The 22,053-nt window shown below is 37.3% G+C and overlaps 1 protein-coding gene across 1 annotated transcript; it reads right to left on the bottom strand.

Annotated features, from left to right (window-relative positions):
- Window positions 1-7,010: 7,010 nt before the first annotated feature.
- On the bottom strand, window positions 7,011-9,026 carry LOC131856736 (pentatricopeptide repeat-containing protein At3g12770-like). The gene has a single exon (XM_059208643.1). The coding sequence runs from the start codon at window positions 9,024-9,026 to the stop codon at window positions 7,011-7,013; it is 2,016 nt and encodes a 671-aa protein (XP_059064626.1).
- Window positions 9,027-22,053: the final 13,027 nt, after the last annotated feature.

Raw genomic sequence — 22,053 nt, 5'->3', positions numbered from 1 at the left:
GAACGGCAATTGCAAGAAGAATCAACGGAAGCATTGAACGGCAATTGCAATCAAGTCATTAAAAAAAAACGCCGCTATTCTCCATACAGAATAGCACGAAAGTACAACTAACCATACATAAAAAGAGGCATACAAATTCGCTAACATGCAATGACATACAGCGACGGGCCCGTTGAACGGAGAGCAATTACGGTGGTCACTTTTCAAACCCTCCCTAATGCTTTTCAAAAATGCTTTCCCTCTAAATCCATTTAAATATAATGTTGTTTTTTATTTTATTGTATATATCATATTTGATTGCAGAAATAGACAAACTTCTTGCAGATCGAAGCAAATGGTAACCACAATTTTGGCAGGTATATGTTTATGTTCAATTGGAACTTAAATGCCAGACAGTGCAGGTATGCTTGCTGTTGGGATTAAGGTGTTTCAATTATCTTAAAAGTTTCAAAAGTGGATTTAATTTAATTAGTTTTAATGGTCTTATGTTGCTGATTTTAATGATTTACTCTTATAATATAAATATTCAAAGTGTGATCAACAAGCATTGAGGAGAGAGGGAAATTGTGATACTTGTCACAAGAAGGGAACTATGAAGAAGAAAAATTCTTTGGAGCTCCTCAAAGTTCCCTCCAAGCGACATGTGGCAATTGCTTCCTATTATTTAGCACTAATTTGGAAAAACATTCGATGGGATCATATCTTCCACGTGAATAAACCTGGAGCAAAATACAAAATTTTATTTTGGCAAAAGACTTGATTTTCTTGAACACCTTGCATTTGAGCAATAAATAATATTTGCATTTAATATTATTTGTGCAAGAGTTATCCAAAAAGGAGTTTCCATTTATGTGTAGCAGATTCATTGAATAAGGATGCTTTTGAGAAGGTTGTTTTTGCTCATTTGCTTTCCTTTTAATTGGCATTGAAGACCCTGGCCAACTTTGTTATCATTAGGAATTCTGCTCGCGATGTCATCTGCCACCCTAAGGCTGTCTGCGACTGTTGTTGTCGTCGCCACTGCCCTAAGGATGTCCACTACTAGGAAGCCGTCTACCCTTAGATCAGCTGGTAATGTCGTCCAATCCCCCGTTTCCCTTGGTGCGGCCGGTGAGCCTGGTGCTATGTATGGGAGCTCTGCGGGGGTTTCAGATGGTGATACGGTGCTTCCAGCGCCCTCTGCTGCTGATCGGGGTATCCGTGGCTTGGGACCTATGGCTATTTCTGTTTGCAAACCTCTAGTTTTCAAGGTGTCTGCTGATATTGACATGGAGATCATCCACACTTCCTCTATGTTTGAAGCTCATGGTTTGATCTACAGGTTTCGGGGTTTTTGGCCAAGACTTCCTCAGCTGCACACTTGGATTTCCCAAAGCTGGGAATTGATCATAAAAGGTTCAGTTAACATTTTTCCCTCAGCCAAGGGTTTTTTCATTGCTAAATTTGAATATGCAAAGGACATATCGAAAATCTTAGGGATTAATCCTTTCAGCTGGGAGGACAAATATGTTTTGATGGTTAAACCCTGGTTCTCAAGCTTTAATCCATCTACTGATTCATTTAATGAGATTCCTATTTGGGTTAGGCTCCCCAACCTTCCCCTTCATCTTTGGACAGATTCTCTGCTAGAGGAAGTGGGGAGGCTTTAGGCGAATTCTTAATGATTGATAAGGAATCTTACCAAATTTATCATTCTACTTATGGCCGTATTTTGGTTAACATTGATGTCTCTAAAGGGCTTCCAGCTGAGTTAGAGATTGAATCTTCCTTGGGATCTTGGGCCCAACCACTCAACTTTAAAGGTATCCCCTTTAGATGTCGAAAGTGCTTTCAAACTGGACATGTTGCTGCAGGGTGTGAAACAAATAAAAAATAAAAAAGATCTGCTTCTTGGTGGAAAGGTGCATCCTCTGAACACTATTTTGTTAAAAAGAAAAGCTTCTCCTAGGAGGTGGCACAGGTTCCTCAGACTAAGGGTACGCCTCTTGTTTCTGGTGTTGCCTTGCCTCAGGAATGTGTGGATGCCTGCAGTGGCATCCCGAGTGATCGTTTGAAAAATGATGGATCTTCTTCTTCGATGGATGACCCTCCTACATCTCAGATTGTTGTTGGATCTTCTGTTGTCTCTGCCTCTCTGGATGTTGGCTTTGTTCCTCCTGATGATGGGAGGTTCTCTGTTCTGAACCCATCCTCTTGGCAAAAGGCTGCTGCTAGGGTTGAGGAGGGATGGATTACTGTTAAAAGTAAAAAATCTAAATTGTCCCAGTCCTCTTTTGATATGACCCTTCGATCCCATAAGGGTAGGTCAAATTCTTGATCCTTCCTGGTTGGGTTAGGGTTGCTGGTTTTTTGCAACCTGTTGGCTTTTAGTGGGGGTTAATGTTGTTCCCCTTCTTTTGATTAGTTGGGCCAAATCTCTTTTGTGTTTTGTTTCTTTGAGTGGTCTTTCAAGTTCATCCTTCGGTTCGGGTTGCAGGTCCTTCTAAAACCTATCTTGTAGAGGGTTTCTGGTCCCTTTAAAACTTGTTTTTACTTAATCAAAAACTTTGTTATCATTAGTGGGTTGTAGCCTGGTTTTTTGTGCAAATCTTTTTTTAGTAGGAGCTTTTGTAGGTAGAAGTTTCTTAGCCTAGTTATAGATCTAAGATGGCAAGCCCATCTAGAAGGATAGAGATGGAGAAATTCAATGGTGGCAATTTTGGGCTTTGGAAACCCTAAATGGAAGGCATGGTTGTTGATAGAGACTTGTGGGACTAAGCCTCAAACAACAAGGTAAGATGCTTGGGATACATTGGATCAGAAAGCAAGGGTTTGATAAGACTTTGTCTAGCTAACTTTGTGCTCCTTAATGTTCATGAGGAGAAGACTATAGCTACACTTTGGAAAAAGCTTGGTGATATTTATCAAGGGAAATCCTTGGTAAATAAGCTCTTTTTGAGGAAAAAGTTGTATTCTTCGAGACTGGAGGAAGGAGGATCTGTTTAGATCATATGAATGTTTTTAATATTTTAGTTGCACAACTAAGCTCTATTGGTGTAAAAATTGATGATAAAGAAAGATGCATGCTCCTATTGTGTTCTTTGTCCGATTAATGGGATCTCCTTGTAATGGTTATTGGAAGCACAACAACCACTTTCAAGATGGAAGATGTGGTTTATTTGTTGTTGTTTGAAGAAATGCAGAGGAAGTCTTCTAAGATGGCTAATGAGGCCCTTTGAAAAATATCAATAGAGAAAGGCAAGAAGAAGGACAATAAAGGCAAGTCAAAGTCTCCAAGGAGATCCAAATTCCCTAGTAAAAAGTCCAAGGCTAAATGTTGGAACTGCGACACATCCAGTCATTTATAGAAAGCTTGTAAAGAGGAGAAGAAAAAGGAAAATAGGGAAGCCTCTAATTTTGATTCCAACTGATCCTCTCGAGTTGATGCAGATGTTTTTTTCATTGCTTTGGTAATCCATGCATCAGAAGATGTATGGTTGATTAGATTAGGTGCTTCCTTCCACATGACCTCTCACAAGGGTTGGTTCTCAAAGTATAAAGATTATGATGGTGGGAAGGTGTACTTGGGTGATGATTCTCACCTGAAGATTGATGGCCATGGAAGAGTCAAGATTTGATTCCCCGATGGTAATGTGAAGGGGATTGGTGATGTATTGCACATTCTTGGTTTGACACAAAACCTTCTTTATGTTAGCAAGATGAACAATGTGGGAATGCAAATTGTTTTCTTGCAAGGTGGATGCAAGATGACTAGAGGTTATGTAGTGCTTGCTAAGGGTGTTCAACTACGCACTCTGTATAAGCTAGATGCATGCATGGTTTACTGCAATAGTGCTTCTATGAATTCCAAGAAACGGGCTTCAAAATCTTCATCCTCATTGTAAGATCAAGAAGAGAAGAATATTGTTGTATCAACATCTAATGGTCATTCTTTTTGGGTACCTAAGGGTGCTAATGCTTTGGAGATGAAGCTCCCAACTAAGAAGACAATGTTGTGGCACCAAAGACTTGGCCACATAGGTAAAAAGGTCTTGTGAGCCTTGAAAAATAAGAGCTTTGTTGAAGGCCTTGATGATTCTAATCTTGAGTTTGACTTTTGCAAACATTGTATATATGGAAAGCAACACCGTGTTTCATTTATTCTGATTCTCATAAGTAATCTGGGTTTTTCGACTTGATTTTCATTCTAATGTGTTTGGTCCAGTTAATATGCCTTATTTAAATAGATCTGTGTACTTGGTTTCATTCATAGAAGACTATTCTAGAAGGACATTTGTTTATTTCTTCATAAGTAAATCTGAATTTTTCAATCGATTTAAGAAATTTAAATCCTTGTGTGAAAATCGGGTTAGTAGGAAAATTAAGTGCTCTAGAAGTTTAGAGAATTTTGAAGAGGAACAAGATCCTCAACCTCAATTTTTGAGGAGGTCTACGCATGTGAGGCAACAACCTAAAAGATATGGTTATTCACCATAAATGTTTGGTTATTCATTGTAAGATTCTAGTTGTATTTTTGCTTTAATTGCTAATGTTGATGAGCCTAGGACTATTAAAGAGGCAATGGGTATACATGATGTAGATTCTTGGATGGAAGCCATGAACAAAGAAATAGTTGCATTGAAGAAGAATGCTACATGGGATCTGGTACCGTTTCTTGAGGAACAAAAACCTATTAGTTGTAAATGGGCGTTCAAGAAGAAGTTGGGTCTAGATGATAATATTGAGAAGCACAAGAGAGCTTTCAATAATGATACCAAATAAAGGTATCTATCAAATCTATCCAACACCATCTTCATGTTCTCTTCACATCACTCATCCTTGGACATATTCCTTGATCTTTCTTGACATCAATGACAACATATGTACGGCAAAAAAAATCACAAGGCTCATCACACAAATTTTAAGTCATTTATCTTCAACACCAATGTACTATATTACATGACTTTATAAAGCCTTTATTTTTTCCAACTACTCAAACCACTAACTACCAACTACATATAACTAATAACTAACTAAAACCTTGCATCTAATAAATAACATTAACACGTTAATTTATTTTTTATTACATAATCTATCCCATGCATTACTTAATTTACAACACATACCTTATTCCAAATTTGACATTATATTTTTATACCTTTATATTAGGGGTGTTATGCCTTCTCTATAGTATTTTAGCTTGCATTGTCATATTTTTACATTTGGGGTATCATGCTTTTCCCATGTTCTTTGTGCTTTAATTTTTGTATCCTCAAATTAGGGGTTGAAGGTGCAGCATACCTTTCCCATTTCAAATGAGTTTCTGTTGGTATATCACCCTATCATTTAGGCATCACACCTTCCCCTATATAATGTTGTGCCTAAATAATTATACCTTGGATCTAAGGCTACCTCCTTTGAGTGTGGGAATCTTTCCCTACCCACTCTTTTTCTATGATAATATTGCTTATCATTTTTGTATTTGGGATCATTTGAGACTTCCATCATTTGAGACTTCCCTCCTCAACAATGGATTTCAATGATCATCCTAGCCCATGCACTTATCACATATTATTGGATACACTTTACTTGTTTATTAAACAATACACTTTATTGCAATAGTAATAAAATGTGTGGCTTCACTGAGTAGTAGTGCTTGTAGGTTGTGTGTTTGTTGGATTGTTGAGTTCATGGGTTTGAATGTGGGAATAATGCCTTCAAGATTGAGGCCCCTAATAGTGGTATCAATAATAAACCCAATGAGAATATATCCCCTTGTAAGTGGTTTTTTTGGGCTTAGGCCAAGCTTAGAAATCCGAGTTTACCAAAGAAAAAATAATACTTATAATTTTTGTAAATAAAATAAAAATTTTAAAAATCCAATTCTTGTTTACGATACAACACACGGTCTGAAATGGCGGTGATCCAAGTTACATTATATATTTTTTTTTTCACCAAAATTTTACATTTTAGTCAAAAAGTTGTACATTTTATAATTTCTTAAGATCAAAATATACAATGATTTGTAATGTTTTTTACAATAAAACTTTATAAGTCCCTTGGTAGTAGTAGTAGACAAACATACCATATTATCTCTTAGCTTCAAGCTTTGCTACAGACAAGTTGATTTATTTCTTTATGAAAAATGCCTATGCTTTGAAAACCCTTTAGAAAAAATTTCATACATAAAATTCAAAGAAAGACCTACTCATCAAACATACCAGAAATTCAATCAAGTAAGATGCCACAACAGCATAAACTCTTACGTTCGTATTGATTTCAAAATCTTTGTAGAGTAGAGTAATAGGAAATGCATTTGCTCAAAGAGAGTCCATCGAATGGTCTATTTTGTTTACCATAACAAAATAGAAAGCAAATTCTAGACGATGTATTGACAAGAGAATGATACACAACTTGTCAAAGAAGTTAGAAGCACTTTCTTATAAAGAATTTAACTATAAAAGCATCTGAGTTTAAGACTTCAGTGTTAAAAGCAAGTCATTGAAGAGAACCACAAACTGGTGGTTCTTGTGATATGTATTTGGTTGTGCTCTTGGTCACGTGGATCACCTGGTTCTGTAACTTAAAATTAATCCATTTATTTTGAGTGGATGATAATGTTTGTCAATAAGCCCTTTGTGATAGTTGATCTCCTTCAAGTAATACCTCCATAACGTTTTGGCAAGAACATAGTCCAATCTCCATAAGATTGTTTGCCCATTCTTGAAATGGTGGAAGTCAGTTGAATCTATAATAGTTTTTACTCAACAAATTAAAAAATGGTTTTGTTTTGAAAATCACCATATTGCTTATAGTTGTGGTTCATCCTTTTGGTTTTGGTCTCCTTCAAGTGAGCATTGCCCAAGCTCCATAAGAACATAGGCCATTCTCTTCTCAAAACGATGGATGCCAATAAAATCTTTCACAATGAATTTCTGCTCAAAGATTTGGAGCTGAAAGTGGTGACTGTGGAAATCACCATACGGTATTACTTAACAGTCCTCCCATTTGTTGAATCCTTTCCATTAATATCACCAGTAATTTCCACAAGAACATTCCCCATTCTTGAAATGATGAAAGCGACTCAAGTCTCTAATAATTATTTCTCGTTCAACAATTCTGGAGATAAACTTCATGGCATGGTGGCAATTGCCACAAATGCGAAGATTCTTTATGATTCGGATAAATGTACCAGGGCATTTAATATTCATAAGCCCAAAAGCAAGAGCCAGCTTCTCACTATGACTACATAGGATATGCTCCTTTTCTTCCTCCTCCACATCTTGCAACACAAAGTTTGTATTGGGCACATATCCTGCCTCTTTCATTTTCCCGGCCAAATCCTCTAATGTTTTATAAATTTCTGCTGATTGTGCATGTGCTCTGTCCTCTACAAGGAATGCATGAACCTTTTTCTTGGTCTCAATCCAGGCATATCCTGGCATCTTTGTCACCCTCTTGTCTTTCATTATTGCTCTTACCTTTTCTACACCATCCCACCTTCCAGCTGCAGCATAGATATTTGACATCAGAACATAATAGCCAGCCTTCTTGGGTTTCAGGTCATAGAGATGTTCTGCTACAAGCTCTCCCAACTGTATATTTTGATGAATTCTGCAGGCACCAAGCAAGGCACCCCACACATCATCATTTGGTTTTAACGGCATATTGCCAATGAAATCATATGCCTCGTCCAAGTGCCCTGCTCGACCAAGATGGTCTACAATGCATGCATAGTGCTCCAACCCAGGTACAATGCAATAATCTAGTTTCATCCTATCAAAGTAACGCCGGCCTTTCACTACCATGCCTGCACGACTGCAAGCAGATAGAACAGCGACAAAGGTGACACTGTCCGGCTTATATCCTATCGCAAGCATTCGATCGAAAAGCCTAATTGCCTCATCAGCACACCGATTTATACTATAGCTAGAAATCATTGCAGTCCACAAGGCCGGATCTTTATGCGCCATTGTGTTAAATAAGTGAAGTGCAATCTTCAAACTCCCACATTTGGCATACATGTCTATCAGGGTACTGACCACGAAAACATCCGATTCAAACCCATTTCTTACAACTGAATTGTGTACTTCCTTACCTTGTTGAAGAGCTACTAGGGCGGTGCAAGCTGGAAGAACACTTATGATAGTAACAGCATTTGGCTTGACCCCTGCCAGCTGCATTTTGTGGAAAAACTTTAAGGCTTCCCCACTCTGCCCATTCTGGACATATCCTGTGATCATTGCAGTCCATGATACAACATCTTTTTCAAGCATTCTGTCAAACATTTTGAGCGCGCACTCAATAATGCCGCATTTAGCATACATTGCTACAAGTGCGTTCCCCACTTGTAAATTCAAATGCAGTCCACTACTGAGTATGCAAGCATGAATCTCCTTACCCTTATTGACATCTGAAAAGATTGGAAGAAGGCTTATGAATGTCACTGCATCTGGTTCGATCCTCATCTTCATTTGAATGTATAACTCCAAAGCCTTGATTCCCTTCCCATTCTGCACATAACCTCCAATCATAGAGTTCCAGGACACCGTATCTCTTTCGGATGGACACATTTTGTCAAACACTTTGCGTGCATCTTCCACACGCCTGCATTTCGCATACATGGTAATAAGGGTATTCGCTGTAAACAGATGGGATTCCAATCCACATGTTATTGCACGAACATGAACTTCCCTGCCTTTCTGCAGAGCACAAATTGCAGAGCATGCTTTGAGAACGCAGGGGAATGTAAAATGGTCTGCTTCTTGTTCATTCTGCATTTGGCAAAAGAGCTCCAGGGGTTTGTCCCAAAACCCATTCTTGGAATACCCAGTAATCATTGAATTCCATAAAAATACGCTTTCTTTGGGAATTCTGTCAAAAACCAGGCGTGCATAATCTACACTCTGCCGCTTTCCATACGCGCTTATAAGCCTAGAACCCAATATTTCATTTTCGGCTAGTCCCGTCGCAATAATCTGTCCATGGATTTGCTGCAACTGTTTGATATTGGAGCATGTTTGAAACAGCTTAAAGTAAGAATGCATTATGTTGTTCTGTGTCCATGCCTTGCTCTTTCTCTTTCTCTTGCTTTAGTGTTTGTGTGTTTGGGGATGGTGTCGAACCCGAGGCTGCGAACAGGGCTAGAAGTATTGTCATCTTGCACAGCATCCATGAATGAAAGCTACCAGAATCGTTTTGTACTCATTTGGGAGCTGAGCCGCTCACTGAAATTGTAAAACTTAAGTAGAATTTACACAGACGATTTGGAAGATGCAAAAACAAACCTAAAACAAGATTTGTTTAGAACGAGGGTTATAGCCCACACTAACAATGCATAATGTCCTTTCTTTCAACACAAATTAGTGGGGTAAACAAGTTCTTATGTCACCTTAACAGGGTTAGATCATCCTATTCATTATTAATATATTGTAATCTACACATCAATATCTTTATCTTTATAATTCAGTGGTTTTAAGAAATTTCTTACGTCACCTTAACAGGGTTGCATCTCCTATTTATTATTATATTGTAATCTAAACATATTTGTAGACGTATAAAAATGATCACTTTACTAAGTGAATACTTAATATTCATTTTAACCTCATTCTTCTATTTAATTAAAAAAATCACTTTATTTAATTAATTCCCCTTTCTCCCTTTTTAATTAAATTGATCATTTCAAGTAAATAAATCTAATTTATTTATTTAAATCCTCCACTTGTATTTATGCAAGTTGCATCTATTTTTGTTGAAATAAAGTAATTTATTTTAATTAAAATTCCCCTCCATCCACTTGCAAAATCCTACATCTCCTACTTGCCTCTCTAAACCCCCTTCTAGATTCTTCTAATCACTTCTAAATCTATCTCCTAAATATTGTCACATCCCTATTCAAAGGGAAGTCACTTCTCAAACCCTCAAAGTCTTTGAAAACCATTAAAAGCTTTATGTCTTCAGCAAGTTAACCTTCAAAGTCTTCATAACCATTAATGGTTAACTCAACCTTTTGGCATGGTTAGAGACTTTCTGCCTAACTCAACCTTCATCTAACCCAAGTGTCTCATCAAACATTCATAGCTTTAACCTTGATTATCCCTTTAACCCTTGCACAAGAGTTTATCCTTTGGGTAAAAGCTTTATCCAATGGATGACCCTAACTTAACTTGAACCCTTACCTCCTAAGGTAACCATCATGTCTTTTCAAGCATTGAATGCTTCTTACATCTCCTCTCAAGCAGTCTCTTGTTGACAATTGTCACCATTTCATTGGTGAGAATTGTAAACATGGATTGATAACTTTCAATCTTGGCCCTTGTTAAGATTATCCAATCTTGACCATCCATTGCCCTATTTTTCCTATAAATAGAGCTCTCATTCTCTCATTTTGAGATATCCAAGTTTCATGCGTCCAATCTATAGTCATTTTGCTAAGCGTTTAGCCTCTCTTTGATAGAATCATTTTAATAAGCATTTTAGAAGTAATTTTAAATATCATAGCATATCCATGTTAGACTAGTATATCATGCTAGGATAAGTTTACTAATCTTTATCTTATCATCATATTCATGCTAGTTTAAATCATTCTAGTTTCAATATCATACACATCTAGGAATGCATTCATGATAAATAAATCAAACATCCCTCATTCTTGGAGTTGTCATTCCTAAGTCACTTTGCTCAGTGATTTGAGAGTAAAGACATTGACTTGAGGGATCCTGTGAGATAGAGAACAATGGAGCATCCCTTGGGGAGTTGAGCTATTCAATATAGCTCCATAACTTGCACCAAAAGTCCCATTGGTGTGTGGACCTTTTTAAAACCGATTTTTTTGTTTCCTTGCACCACTTTTCCTGCACACATTTCTAGCGCCCACTGTGGGGCATAACCCCATAAAACATATCATTTTTCATGCAGGAGTAACATTGCAGATACGCAGAAAAGCTGAGCTAGTGCATTGGAACATTTTGTTAGCACATAGAAACCTTTGGCTAGTGCATCCAGTTTACTATTTAGCGCATAAGACCCTTTCATTAGCATATTTGGCATTTTAGTTAGCACATAATATTCTGACTGTCAACTATAAAATTATAGCATATTAGGAAAAAAGACTAGTGCATCTAGTAATTAGTTTAGCACATAGAGATCATTCTGCAACGCTTCTGTGTATTTCTGTAGCGCATAGGTGTAGCAGTTTAGCGCATTGATGTAACAGAAAGGCAAAATTTGTAACCGAAGGAAGATCATTTTAGGCTTGTATAAGCCCACACTAAAATTTGATTTTTTTTGCTAACTGATTTTATGTAGGTTCTAATCTTTTTGTGCAGGAGAGACGGGAGTTAGTTTAAGTTTTTTTTCCTTTCTTTCAAAGAGTTGGTTAAAAAGAACTCTCTTTTTTTTGCAAAAGCTTAAAATAAACCTCATATTTTCATTTGGATGTTTAAAACAAACTTCATACTTCCTTTTGGTGTTTAAAACAAAACTTTGTCTTTTCCTCATTGCATGGTAAAAAGAACAACTAAACAAACCTTTCATTCCCACAAGTTAGGAAAAACATTTCATTTGGGGCTCTAAAAAGAACAAACAAATTTACTTTTAGCAAAGTTAAGATGAACTTCGCCTTCCTTTGGTACCTAAAAGGATCAATTTCAATTCATTGTAAAATTAAAAGAACCCCATCTTTATTTTGTGCAAGGCAAAGAGGGAAAGTTTCCGTTTATCGACTTTAATTTTGTTGACCAAACTTGTTTTACAAAAGTTTTGGAAATACACACTTTGCTATGAAAGGTTAAAAAGAACATCATGCTTGTTGGAGAAACATCTCCAAATAGAAGTTAGCGAATCATTGCCTTAAAGGTTAAAAAAAGATTGTTTGCTTTGTCTCGAAAGTGGAAGGTATATGCTCTCCCCTTAACTGGGTGACCAAAAAGCCACACCATTCTTTCATGCTTTCTTCATTTCAAGTACTTAAAACCTTTGGCAGACTTTCCCTCTCGAGTTGCTCTTAAAGCACCATTTAAATGGTCAGTGAGAGGTGAACGATCTAAGTGGGAAATGACTTTATCGCCAAGTGTTTGAACCCACTATAATCAAAAGTGGAGGTTGACGAAAGTCCCTTCAATGGTTTTGCTCAGCTATTAGCCTTCTCCCATTATCTTTAAGATACGTAAAGCCTTTGTTCTAAAGGTTGGGAAGCCTCTCGAGGGAGTTTATCACTAAAGATCGAACAAAAGTCTGATTAAGAACTTTAGAAATAGAAACTTTGAGCCGAGTCAGTATCCAAACATCTTCAATATCATAGTGCAAGGGTGGGGAAGAATCTGCCCCCAAGATCACTCACCATATATCTCTCAAGATAACTACTCAATTGTGAAGCAATTCACTTTGAGTTAATTTCTGGCAAAAGGCAAAAAAACAGGCACCCCCTAGGGGGTGACAAGGCTGTTTGAGCTGACGGAGTATCGAGACTAGTGGGCTATGATATTGATGATGACCCTTGAATAACGAGTCTATCTGAGTTGTATTATTTGTTATCCAAACCTGTGAAAACATTGGGGATTTGAACACATCCTCACAGAACATACACTATTTGTTTAGCATAGGCAAAATCAGTTATCTCTTTTATGTCGTGTTTTCAAGTTATTTTCAGAAAATCATCCATCAAAGCAAAAAAGTGTTAATATTTCTAAAAATAGCCAAAAACAAAGCAATCAGGGCAGTTTAGCGCATAAGAGCAACCTCCTGGCACGTCTCAACCATTTTATAACGCATACAAACCAAACCATAGTGCTTTCATCAATCAAAATAGCGCATAACTGATATCATAAAGGTTAAAATTTCATAAGCGCTTTGTGAGACCATATTAGTGCTTTTGAGCATTAGCATAGCGCATAGAAGGCATAACTTAGCGCTTTCAGTCTAAACTACAACACATCATCAAGACATATTAGAGCATAACCTTTCCAGTCAGAAACCGTTTTCAAAACTCTGAGTTAGCACGTAACATAGGCAGTTTAGCGCATAGGGAATTTCCTATTAGATCATTAGTTAGCGCATCCAGTCTTTGTTTTAGCGCATGGTAAAAACACAGAAAAACAGAGAGTAAACTAGGGATTTTGGAAAAAAATTATCACCAATCCTAAACACCCGTTTGGGCCTTTTGTCAAACTCACTAGTCAAAATCCGAACCAGATTATCAAAGAAAACAATTCCACAATCCAATAAGCATCCTTAAAACAAATTCGTCGAATCTTAAACTAGCTCGAGATAAGACTTCATCTAACCAAAATCAGATAGTACCATCACATTGATCAAAGTTTCACCATCTAACGGATCCTATCACAAACAAAATATAGAGTTTAATCCTTAAGTTGTCAAATTGAGTTTCCATATTAGGAGACTCTTATCCATATCATTTGACACACTTTGTCATGGGGGCGAACCTAAACCTCTACTTGATAAAGTAAGCTTGCATTTTTCAAACAAAGTATCACAATCCAACATCAAAGGAAACCATTGATCATTCGTGTATGACCACTCCTCATATTTTGAGAAGAACAAGTATTCATCACAAAACTGAGTTGAAGAAGAGACAACCTAGTTCTAAAAAACTTGCAAAAAGGAATAAGTTTCTCTATATTAATCACCAACTTTTTAAATCACATCGCGCATTCTTGCATCACATGTGATTGCATATTCAAAGCAAATCAAACGAGTTTGACAAAGAACCTTTAAGAATCAGAGCTTATATTTAGAAAGCGACATTCAACCAACGCTTAAATCATGGAGGAAGGATCAACCCCGCTTTATTCCCACAATTCTGTATCACTTATAACGAAGCTCGACTTGAACCACCAACCCCTGAGAGAGAAGAAGAAGATGAAACTCCCTTTGTAACCGAAAGTTTTTATTGAGAAACGTATTCTATCCACCAAACATCATCAAAAACTTCGATACAAATAAATGCCTATTGTCACTTGCTCTCAAAGAAACAAGAAAAGTGAATCACAACCAGAGTCCAAGTATGGGCCGTAGATTATCCAATCCAAGTATGGGCCATAGATTGTCCTTTCTAGGTGTCTGTTGTTTTTGGTGGTATCACTACTTGTGAGTTTCTCTATGGACCGGTTTGGCAGTTATGTAATGGGTACGGGCCCTCTCCCACATTTATTAATCAAAATAGTATAAAAGTCATACTAAAAATGTTTAAAGTGGCCGAAAATGCAAACAAAACAAGAAATTATAACTACTTAAGAAATAAGAATAAAGTGATAGAGAAAGACAACACAACTAAGACTAATAAATATAAATTAAAGCGAGAAATTAACTAAATAAAAAATCAAACTAAAAAATATTGAACCTAAACAAAATGAAACCAAAACAAGCATTAAAATAATAATTACTAGACAAAAAATAAGAAACTTGTAACAACCTCTAATATACTAACCAACTAATCAAAAGAAAGCTTATTTACATATATTTCTTGTAATTGTCAGCAGTAACCATTACAAGTGGGTTTGACCAAATTTTGGCATACATAAAGGACAAACTGCATGTAACATTCTTATTTGAATCTTAGAATCTATTAAAACATGATGTTATTAGTGGTCATACCCTTATAACATTCATATATAATGTTCTAATATAAGGTTATAAAACCTTATATATTATATGCTTTATAAGAATATCAAATTTGAAATAATTATTATAATCTAATAACTAATAGATTATTAATTAGTTATCAATGGGGGTTATCAAAAAGGTGTGACTAGTGAAGTCACCCTTCCTCATATATTTAAGGAGGTACTCCCTCATTTAAGAGAAGTGAAAATTTGGATATTTATAGTGAGCTCTATCACTATGCACAAGAGGTATTATTTGTCATGTAGAAGTATTCCAATGTATCCCCAAATTCAAGTCAATTTTGTCATAGACTATATTTTGTAAGTGTATTAAAAAAATGGTGCTTTATGGGTTTTTTACCCAAAAGGGTTTTCCCCATGTTTATTTTGTGTAATGTGTTAATTTATGGCTGCATGATTCTTAATGCACTTTTTTTTATATATTGTTTATAATGATTAGTCTCCTAAGATCCTAATTTCTAATAGAATTTGTCAAGACGTCAACACATTGTGCAAATTTCTACACATCATGATCTCGCCTAACTAATATCTTTCAAAATCAAACTAAAATCTACTAACATTTCATTATTATCATTTATGAAGTAAAAAACATGAAATCTCAATCATTGGTTTAGTTATAAATGCACTAGGCATAACGCACAAGTGTGAAATTGACACAAGGTGCAATTTGTGACACTACAATACTAATAGGCAAATTTGAACAAATTTGAACAGAAACATAAAATCTAACAAAACTAAACCTTATTATATATTTTGTGACATATTTAATGGTAATAAATTGATCGATTGCATCGGCAATACGATGAATAATACTCTCATCCCAAAGCTCTCGAAGGAGCTTTGAGAGATGAGCCTAGATAGGAACCTTATTAATCTTGATAGTGTAAAACTAGTAGACAATCTTTTAAAATGAAGCAATGCATTACCAAGAAACCAAGGACCTCAATACAGAACTTTGGTGTGCCCATCAGTTATTGGAATGATAATAGAAGGAATTCGTTTCTCAAAGACATCACCTAGACTAATCCAATTGCAAGCCAACATTCATCATTGTAGATTCTCTATCCATCCACCCATCAAGAATATAAAGAATAGGGTCATGTAAGAGGTGCATCAAAATGAGAATGTGAGACCACTAAAGAGTGACATCCCCAATCCTCCACTCTTGCAACACACTCAAGAGAGGAGGAGGCACATTAGGGAAATCTTCTGTAACAGTCTGATTGGTAGAAAGAGGAAGGGGGGCGATGTCGTAAGAAGGGACCCATTACACATGTCGTCCTAAGAATAGAGAGAGATAACATACTCAACCTAGCAATACGGCTAAAGGAAGAGAAATGTTGGCCCCACGAAGGAGGTCTAGCAACAACCCTCCATCATCCTCAATGACTCCAAAGGCCTCCTCATCCATGCCATCCTCCAAAATATATCCAAAATTGTCAATTATGTGATGTCTTATTGTAGACACTCAAAATTTTCATGTCTAATTAAATAAATATTTTATTTATTTAATTATCTAAGCCTAATTCTTCTATTAATTAAATAAATCTTTATTTATTTAATTAATTCATTTATCCTCTTCTAGCCTTATTTCTAATTTAAATAAATACATTTATTTATTTAAATTATCCCTTTCCTAAATTAAATAAATATTTTATTTATTTAATTGTCCTACTTCTTCTATTAATTAAATAAATCTTTATTTATTTAATTAATTCATTATCTTTTTCTACACATGACACATGTCATTCATCTCTTATTTCCTACACTACCTACCCCTTTCATTATTTTGGTATTTCTTATACCTACCCCCTAATCCTAGCCGACCTCTCTTTTTACACCTCTCAATCTTAACCCTCCATTTCATATTGTGTCTTCTATTTAAGGAGATGCTTTCTTCATTGTCAAACCCTAATCACTCATGCTAATGCTATTTCATGCAACTTGCTACACTACGATCCTACTTGCAACCACATTCCGTTCTTTATTGAGCTCTTGTGCATACAAAAATCTGAGAGCAAGCATATCAAACAAGATCAATGGAGATAGGAAGAATGGAGATCAAAACCCTATTGGACATGTGATGGTATAATCTTTGTGATTTTGAGTTATTTTGCATTGTCTTAGGTTATCTTCATATGTTATGGTGGATCTTTGTTCATTGTTAGGCTAGGGTTTGGTGGTTGAATCCATTTTAGTCTTTCAATATTGTTATTATTGTTATCCATTTTCACCATAAACATTTTGGCACGCCCGGTGGGATTGTTGTCCCTTTGCATTTAACATTTTTGTTGCAGATTTTGCATTTTTGAAGTTGCAGATCGGACGATTTCGACGACATTTTAGGTTTTTTCCGCGTCTGCAAGTGTTCGGATCGCGTTTTTGTGTTTCAGAAGCATCTGTGATATCGTGAATCGTGCCTGTGTTTTTGCCAGATTTTTATTTTTGCAGGTTTCTGGAATCGCGTCTGAGAATTTTAATCGCGTCTGTGACTGATATTATCGCGTCTGCGTTCGGGAGTCGCGTCTGTGACCTTTGATCGCGTCTGTGAACTACAGAACCGCGTCTGTGTAGTTCAGACGCGTCTGTGTCTGGTATAAAGGCGTCTGTGCTTTCTGTTTTGCAAATCTTTCAAGTTTCTTTGATTCGGGTTTTCGGATTTTGTACTTAGGGTTTCAGATCTGGTTTATTTTCGGCTAACCTTTGCAGATCTAGCTAACCTGGTTTGTGCAGCTTGCTTTGGAGGCAAATACGTTTTTGTTGAAGGCCCCTTTTCACAAAGTCTTTTTGGGTTTTCTAAAATTTACCTAACTTGTGTGCTTGCAGGAAGGGGTTATCATTTGAAACAACCCAAACTACTAACAATTTTGTTGCAGGGCCTTAGCTAGGGTTTTGTAATTTTTATTGTGTGCCTTGTTTTCATAGCTTAGCAAACACTTCAATTGGTGCACTAAAATTGAATCATTGTCTTTTGTGTCTTGAGCAATAGGCTCTTTTTGTTTACTCTTTAGAGGGTCTGTCTTCCCGTGTGGTCATTAGGACTACTAGTGAGAAGAGAACGACCCAAGTGGTAGCGAGGAAAACCCACCTCATCCGAACCACTATAATCAAATGTATTCATGGTGAAAACTATGAATAACGTGTGCTGATTAGTTCATACCGACACTATGTCTCCCCATAAACCCGTTTGATCAAATTTATTTGATCATTTGTAGGGCGTAACCCCTATCGGCTGGGAGCCTTCTGTATTTACAGAGCTGAAAGTGCCGCATGTATGGCCACATGAGCGGATGCCCTTACTAGCACCATTTTGTTTTAGATGCCCAAATCCTTCTAGTTGTTGAGGCAGGAGGTCGGACCTCTGGTAGCGGCCCACACACATACGGTTCTTAGTAGAGATACAAAGTTCACCATGGGGAGTTTTCATGGGGACTGATGCTTGGCTGACCCGAGAAGTGAGTGCCGAGGGTGGAGCCAGTGAGGTCAAGCATCTAAGTATCCGCTCTGAATAGCGTAGCCTCGGGGGTAAAACCCCATGTGGGATCAACAACTATTGTCTTGGCCAGCCATAAGAATTGCGCTTGACTTATGATAAACATTCAAACACTCAAAAACAAAACAACAAAACATTGTGTCTTTTGTGTCTTCAAGTGTATGCAAAACAATTTCACATCAAACAACACACTTTCTTGGAGTCATTTTGGAGTCTAAACACTTGCAAACATTGAGTCATCAACACTGTGTCCTCTTGTCACGAAAAACAGTTGAACAATCAGATTTGGTCACAGCAAAACAAATTCACAGATAGGAAAGATTGCACTAAGGTTACAGAAACGCGTCTGTGTCTGTTCAAACCGCGTCTGTGTCGGATAAACGCGTCTGTGAAGGGCAGAATAGCGTCTGTGTCGAACAGAGACACGTCTGTGTCGAACAGAGACACGTCTGTGTCTGGGAATCGCGTCTGTGAAGTATACAGGCGCGTCTGTGTCCACAATTGCAAAAAAAACTGTTACAGTCCCAGCAAACATCAACAGGAAAATCTCAGATTCACGTCTGTGTTTAACAGAGTAGCGTCTGTGTCTTAAAACCGCGTCTGTGAAGTATACAGAGGCGTCTGTGTCAGGATTTGAAATTTTAACAGTCAAGCAAACAAAGAAAATCAGTTTCGGCATACTTGAGCTTCCTAGGTTGTCTCTTCAGGTTTCATCTAGCATTCAGCCTGTTCTAAGGTCTTACATAGTCCATCATTGCTTCACATCTCATTTTACATTCACAATTGTCTAAACTTGAGTCAAAAGGTCACTTGCTTGTCCTCATCATACGTGGTCAACACACTACATACTACTACACTTTGCTAAGTGGTCCCTCATCAAGGTTTCTTACCTTTGGGTCTCATTTGGTCTTACTTAGAGTCAAGGTCAGCTTACCTCATCAAGAGAAACTATCCTCTCTTTGGAAGTCACACCTACTCTACTACTTACATACTTGGTCTTACACTTTGGACATTGCAAGTACACCTCAAGATTCATTTACACTCCATACAACTCTTGGTCTTCCATACTCTTTTCATATTTTTCATCTAGTTTCTCACATCTTGGTCTAATACCTAGTTCATGGTTGAAACCCGTCTTCAAAAATCTAGGAGAAAAGCTAAAGAAGCTCAAAAATCCGTAAACATGAGTTCTTATGAGTATGACAATGATGTATTCTACAATCCTGAGCACACTACATTACCAGACATGAATGTTTATAGACACAATCCAAATGTGGAAAGCGCAAACACTATACACAACGCTACACACAATGACACAGTTGACAATTCTTCAATACTATCAGCAGACATACAAGAATCTATAATGGATCCTCAATTCAATAGATTGGTTGAAGAGATAATGAGGAGAGATCGTCAATACTTTTTAAACATGATGGCACAAAGTGGAGCTAAAATACCGCATGATTTTGACTTATCTCAGCTTATGGAAAGTAGACCTTCACAACAAACTCAACATAAAATGGATCAAAGGAGACCAAATAGTGGAGGACCAAATAATATGATGCCAGAGTCACCATCAGTTTTGCTTCAAAAACCAGCAATCCCACATACACAAGCTCAAATATATGATACTTACACTCAAAGACCATCATGGAGGCCTTATGCTCAAACACGTGCTCAAGATATGGGTCAATTAAGACAAGTGGATACACAAGGACATCCTCAAAATTTTGACACAAGGAGACCTCATGTCAAAATTGGGGGCAACACAATGGAAAATGAAAGGCCTATTGAATATGGTTTATATACGCAAAACAGATATGGGGTCCCCCAACAAGAAATTATGCCAAGTGCTCCATATATGTCGCAACAATACAGACCTCCATATGGACATGTCTACGATCAGTATCATCCATATATGCAACAAGTCCCTCCTCAAATGGGTGTTTCAAACATGGGATATGCTACAAGAAATCCATCTCCTCCCAAAAATAATTTGGAGCAACAAATTAGAGATCTACAAAAGAAAGTGGAAGACATGGGCACATCAAAACCCACATACACTATGAGAGATATATGCCCTTATCCCTTCGATAAGAGCATTCCAATGCCTCCATTTCCTCCACACTTTGTAACGCCAAAATTTGACAAATATAGAGGGAGAGGAGACCCCAAGGCACACATAAGACAATTCTTCACAGCTTGCATTGAGGTAGCCGCAGAAGAAACATACTTAATGAGGTTGTTCCCACAAAGCTTAGGAGATCAAGCGATGGAATGGTTTTCTCAATTACCTCCCGGTATTAAGTCATGGGGCGACTTGGCAGAGGCATTCATTCAACATTTCTCTTACAACATTGAAACAGATGTCTCAGTTACTACCTTGTGCAATACGAAACAAAAGGAAGGAGAATCTTTTGCGTCATTTTTACAAAGATGGAGAAACCTAGCTAGCAGATGCTCTTGTGAAATCCCGCAGAAACAAATGGTGGAGATGTTCACACAAAACGTTAACAAGGCTATTGGCTATGATCTCAGAAAAGCTTGTTTGTCTACATTCAAGGATGTCATTGAAAAGGGCCTAGCAACAGAAAAGGTTTTAATTGAACAAGGAGTTATCAAACTATTCAAAGAAAACAAAGAGGACTTTAAGGGAAAGGACAAACCAAAGTTTTGGAACAAGAACAAGAACACGGTTAATGATGGTGTTGTTGATGCCAACACAGTAAGACCAAAGTTCGTCTTTTCTGGATCAAGTTCTACCAACAATCAAGTGAATAATCAAACGGCTGCTAAACCACGAAGGAAGTACACTCCATTGGGAGAACCACTTGAATCAGTATTCAAAAAGCTTGTAGCAAACAAAGTGATCACGGTCCCAGATTTTCCTCCATATGAACCAAAGGTAAAACCGAATTGGTGGAATGATGATGAATTTTGCGAATTTCATAAGAGCAAGGGTCATAAGACAAGTAATTGCCATCGATTGAAAAACGTTGTACAAGATCTCATTGACAGAGGAGATATTGAGATTGAGGGACATTCATCTAACCAAGAGCATGAGGTGTTTAAGGAACCATTCCCAAAACATGACAAGGGAAAAGGCAAAGTCACAGATGATCAAGCCAATTACACTAGAGCATCTTACAATTATGATTCCACTATTAATCACATCTCAATGGACAATCATATTTCTACCATTACTATCAAAAACAAAAATCCTGAGAATCCTTCTCAAAGACCCAAAATTGTCCTAAAAGGTGTGGGATCTTCGTCCGCATCTACCTCTGAATGTCATGTTACAACCCGTCGAGGTAAGATCACATTGCCAGGTGCCTCTACTAAGAATACCAATCTTTCATCTACCAAGCCTGAGTACGACCTTGTAGAGAAATTAGGGAAAACACCCGCACTCATCTCTATTCTTGAGCTCTTACGTATATCTCCTGCACATAAAGCTATCCTTGATAAAATCTTGAGAGACACTGCTGTCCCTACTGATCTGAACGTGGACCAATTTCAAGCCATGGTGGGATACCTATCCGTTCCACACTCCCTCACATTCACAGAAGCCGATGACGCCTCCATAAGTCAGCCTCATAATGCACCTCTACACATTGAAGCCTTCATACATAAACACCGAATAAAACGAGTCCTGATAGATGGAGGAGCAGGTCTTAATATTTGTACATTGAGCACCATCAGACAATTGGGATATTCTGACAAAGCTGTGAATTCTACAAACCAAATCACTATTAAGGCTTATGATGATGAAGAGCGTTCGTCCAAGGGCACGGTCATCTTACCACTAAGAATAGGGCCAGTCACAAAGGACGTGGTTTGTCAAGTCCTGGATTTAGACCTCACGTATAACATATTGCTAGGACGTCCGTGGATTCATGAAATGAGGGCAGTCCCATCAACATACCACCAATGCAT

Source organism: Cryptomeria japonica, chromosome 7, assembly GCF_030272615.1.
Source record: "Cryptomeria japonica chromosome 7, Sugi_1.0, whole genome shotgun sequence".
Taxonomy (NCBI): Eukaryota; Viridiplantae; Streptophyta; class Pinopsida; order Cupressales; family Cupressaceae; genus Cryptomeria; species Cryptomeria japonica.
Note: the sequence above shows the minus strand (reverse complement) of the source record. Positions and strands in the feature narration are given on the sequence as shown.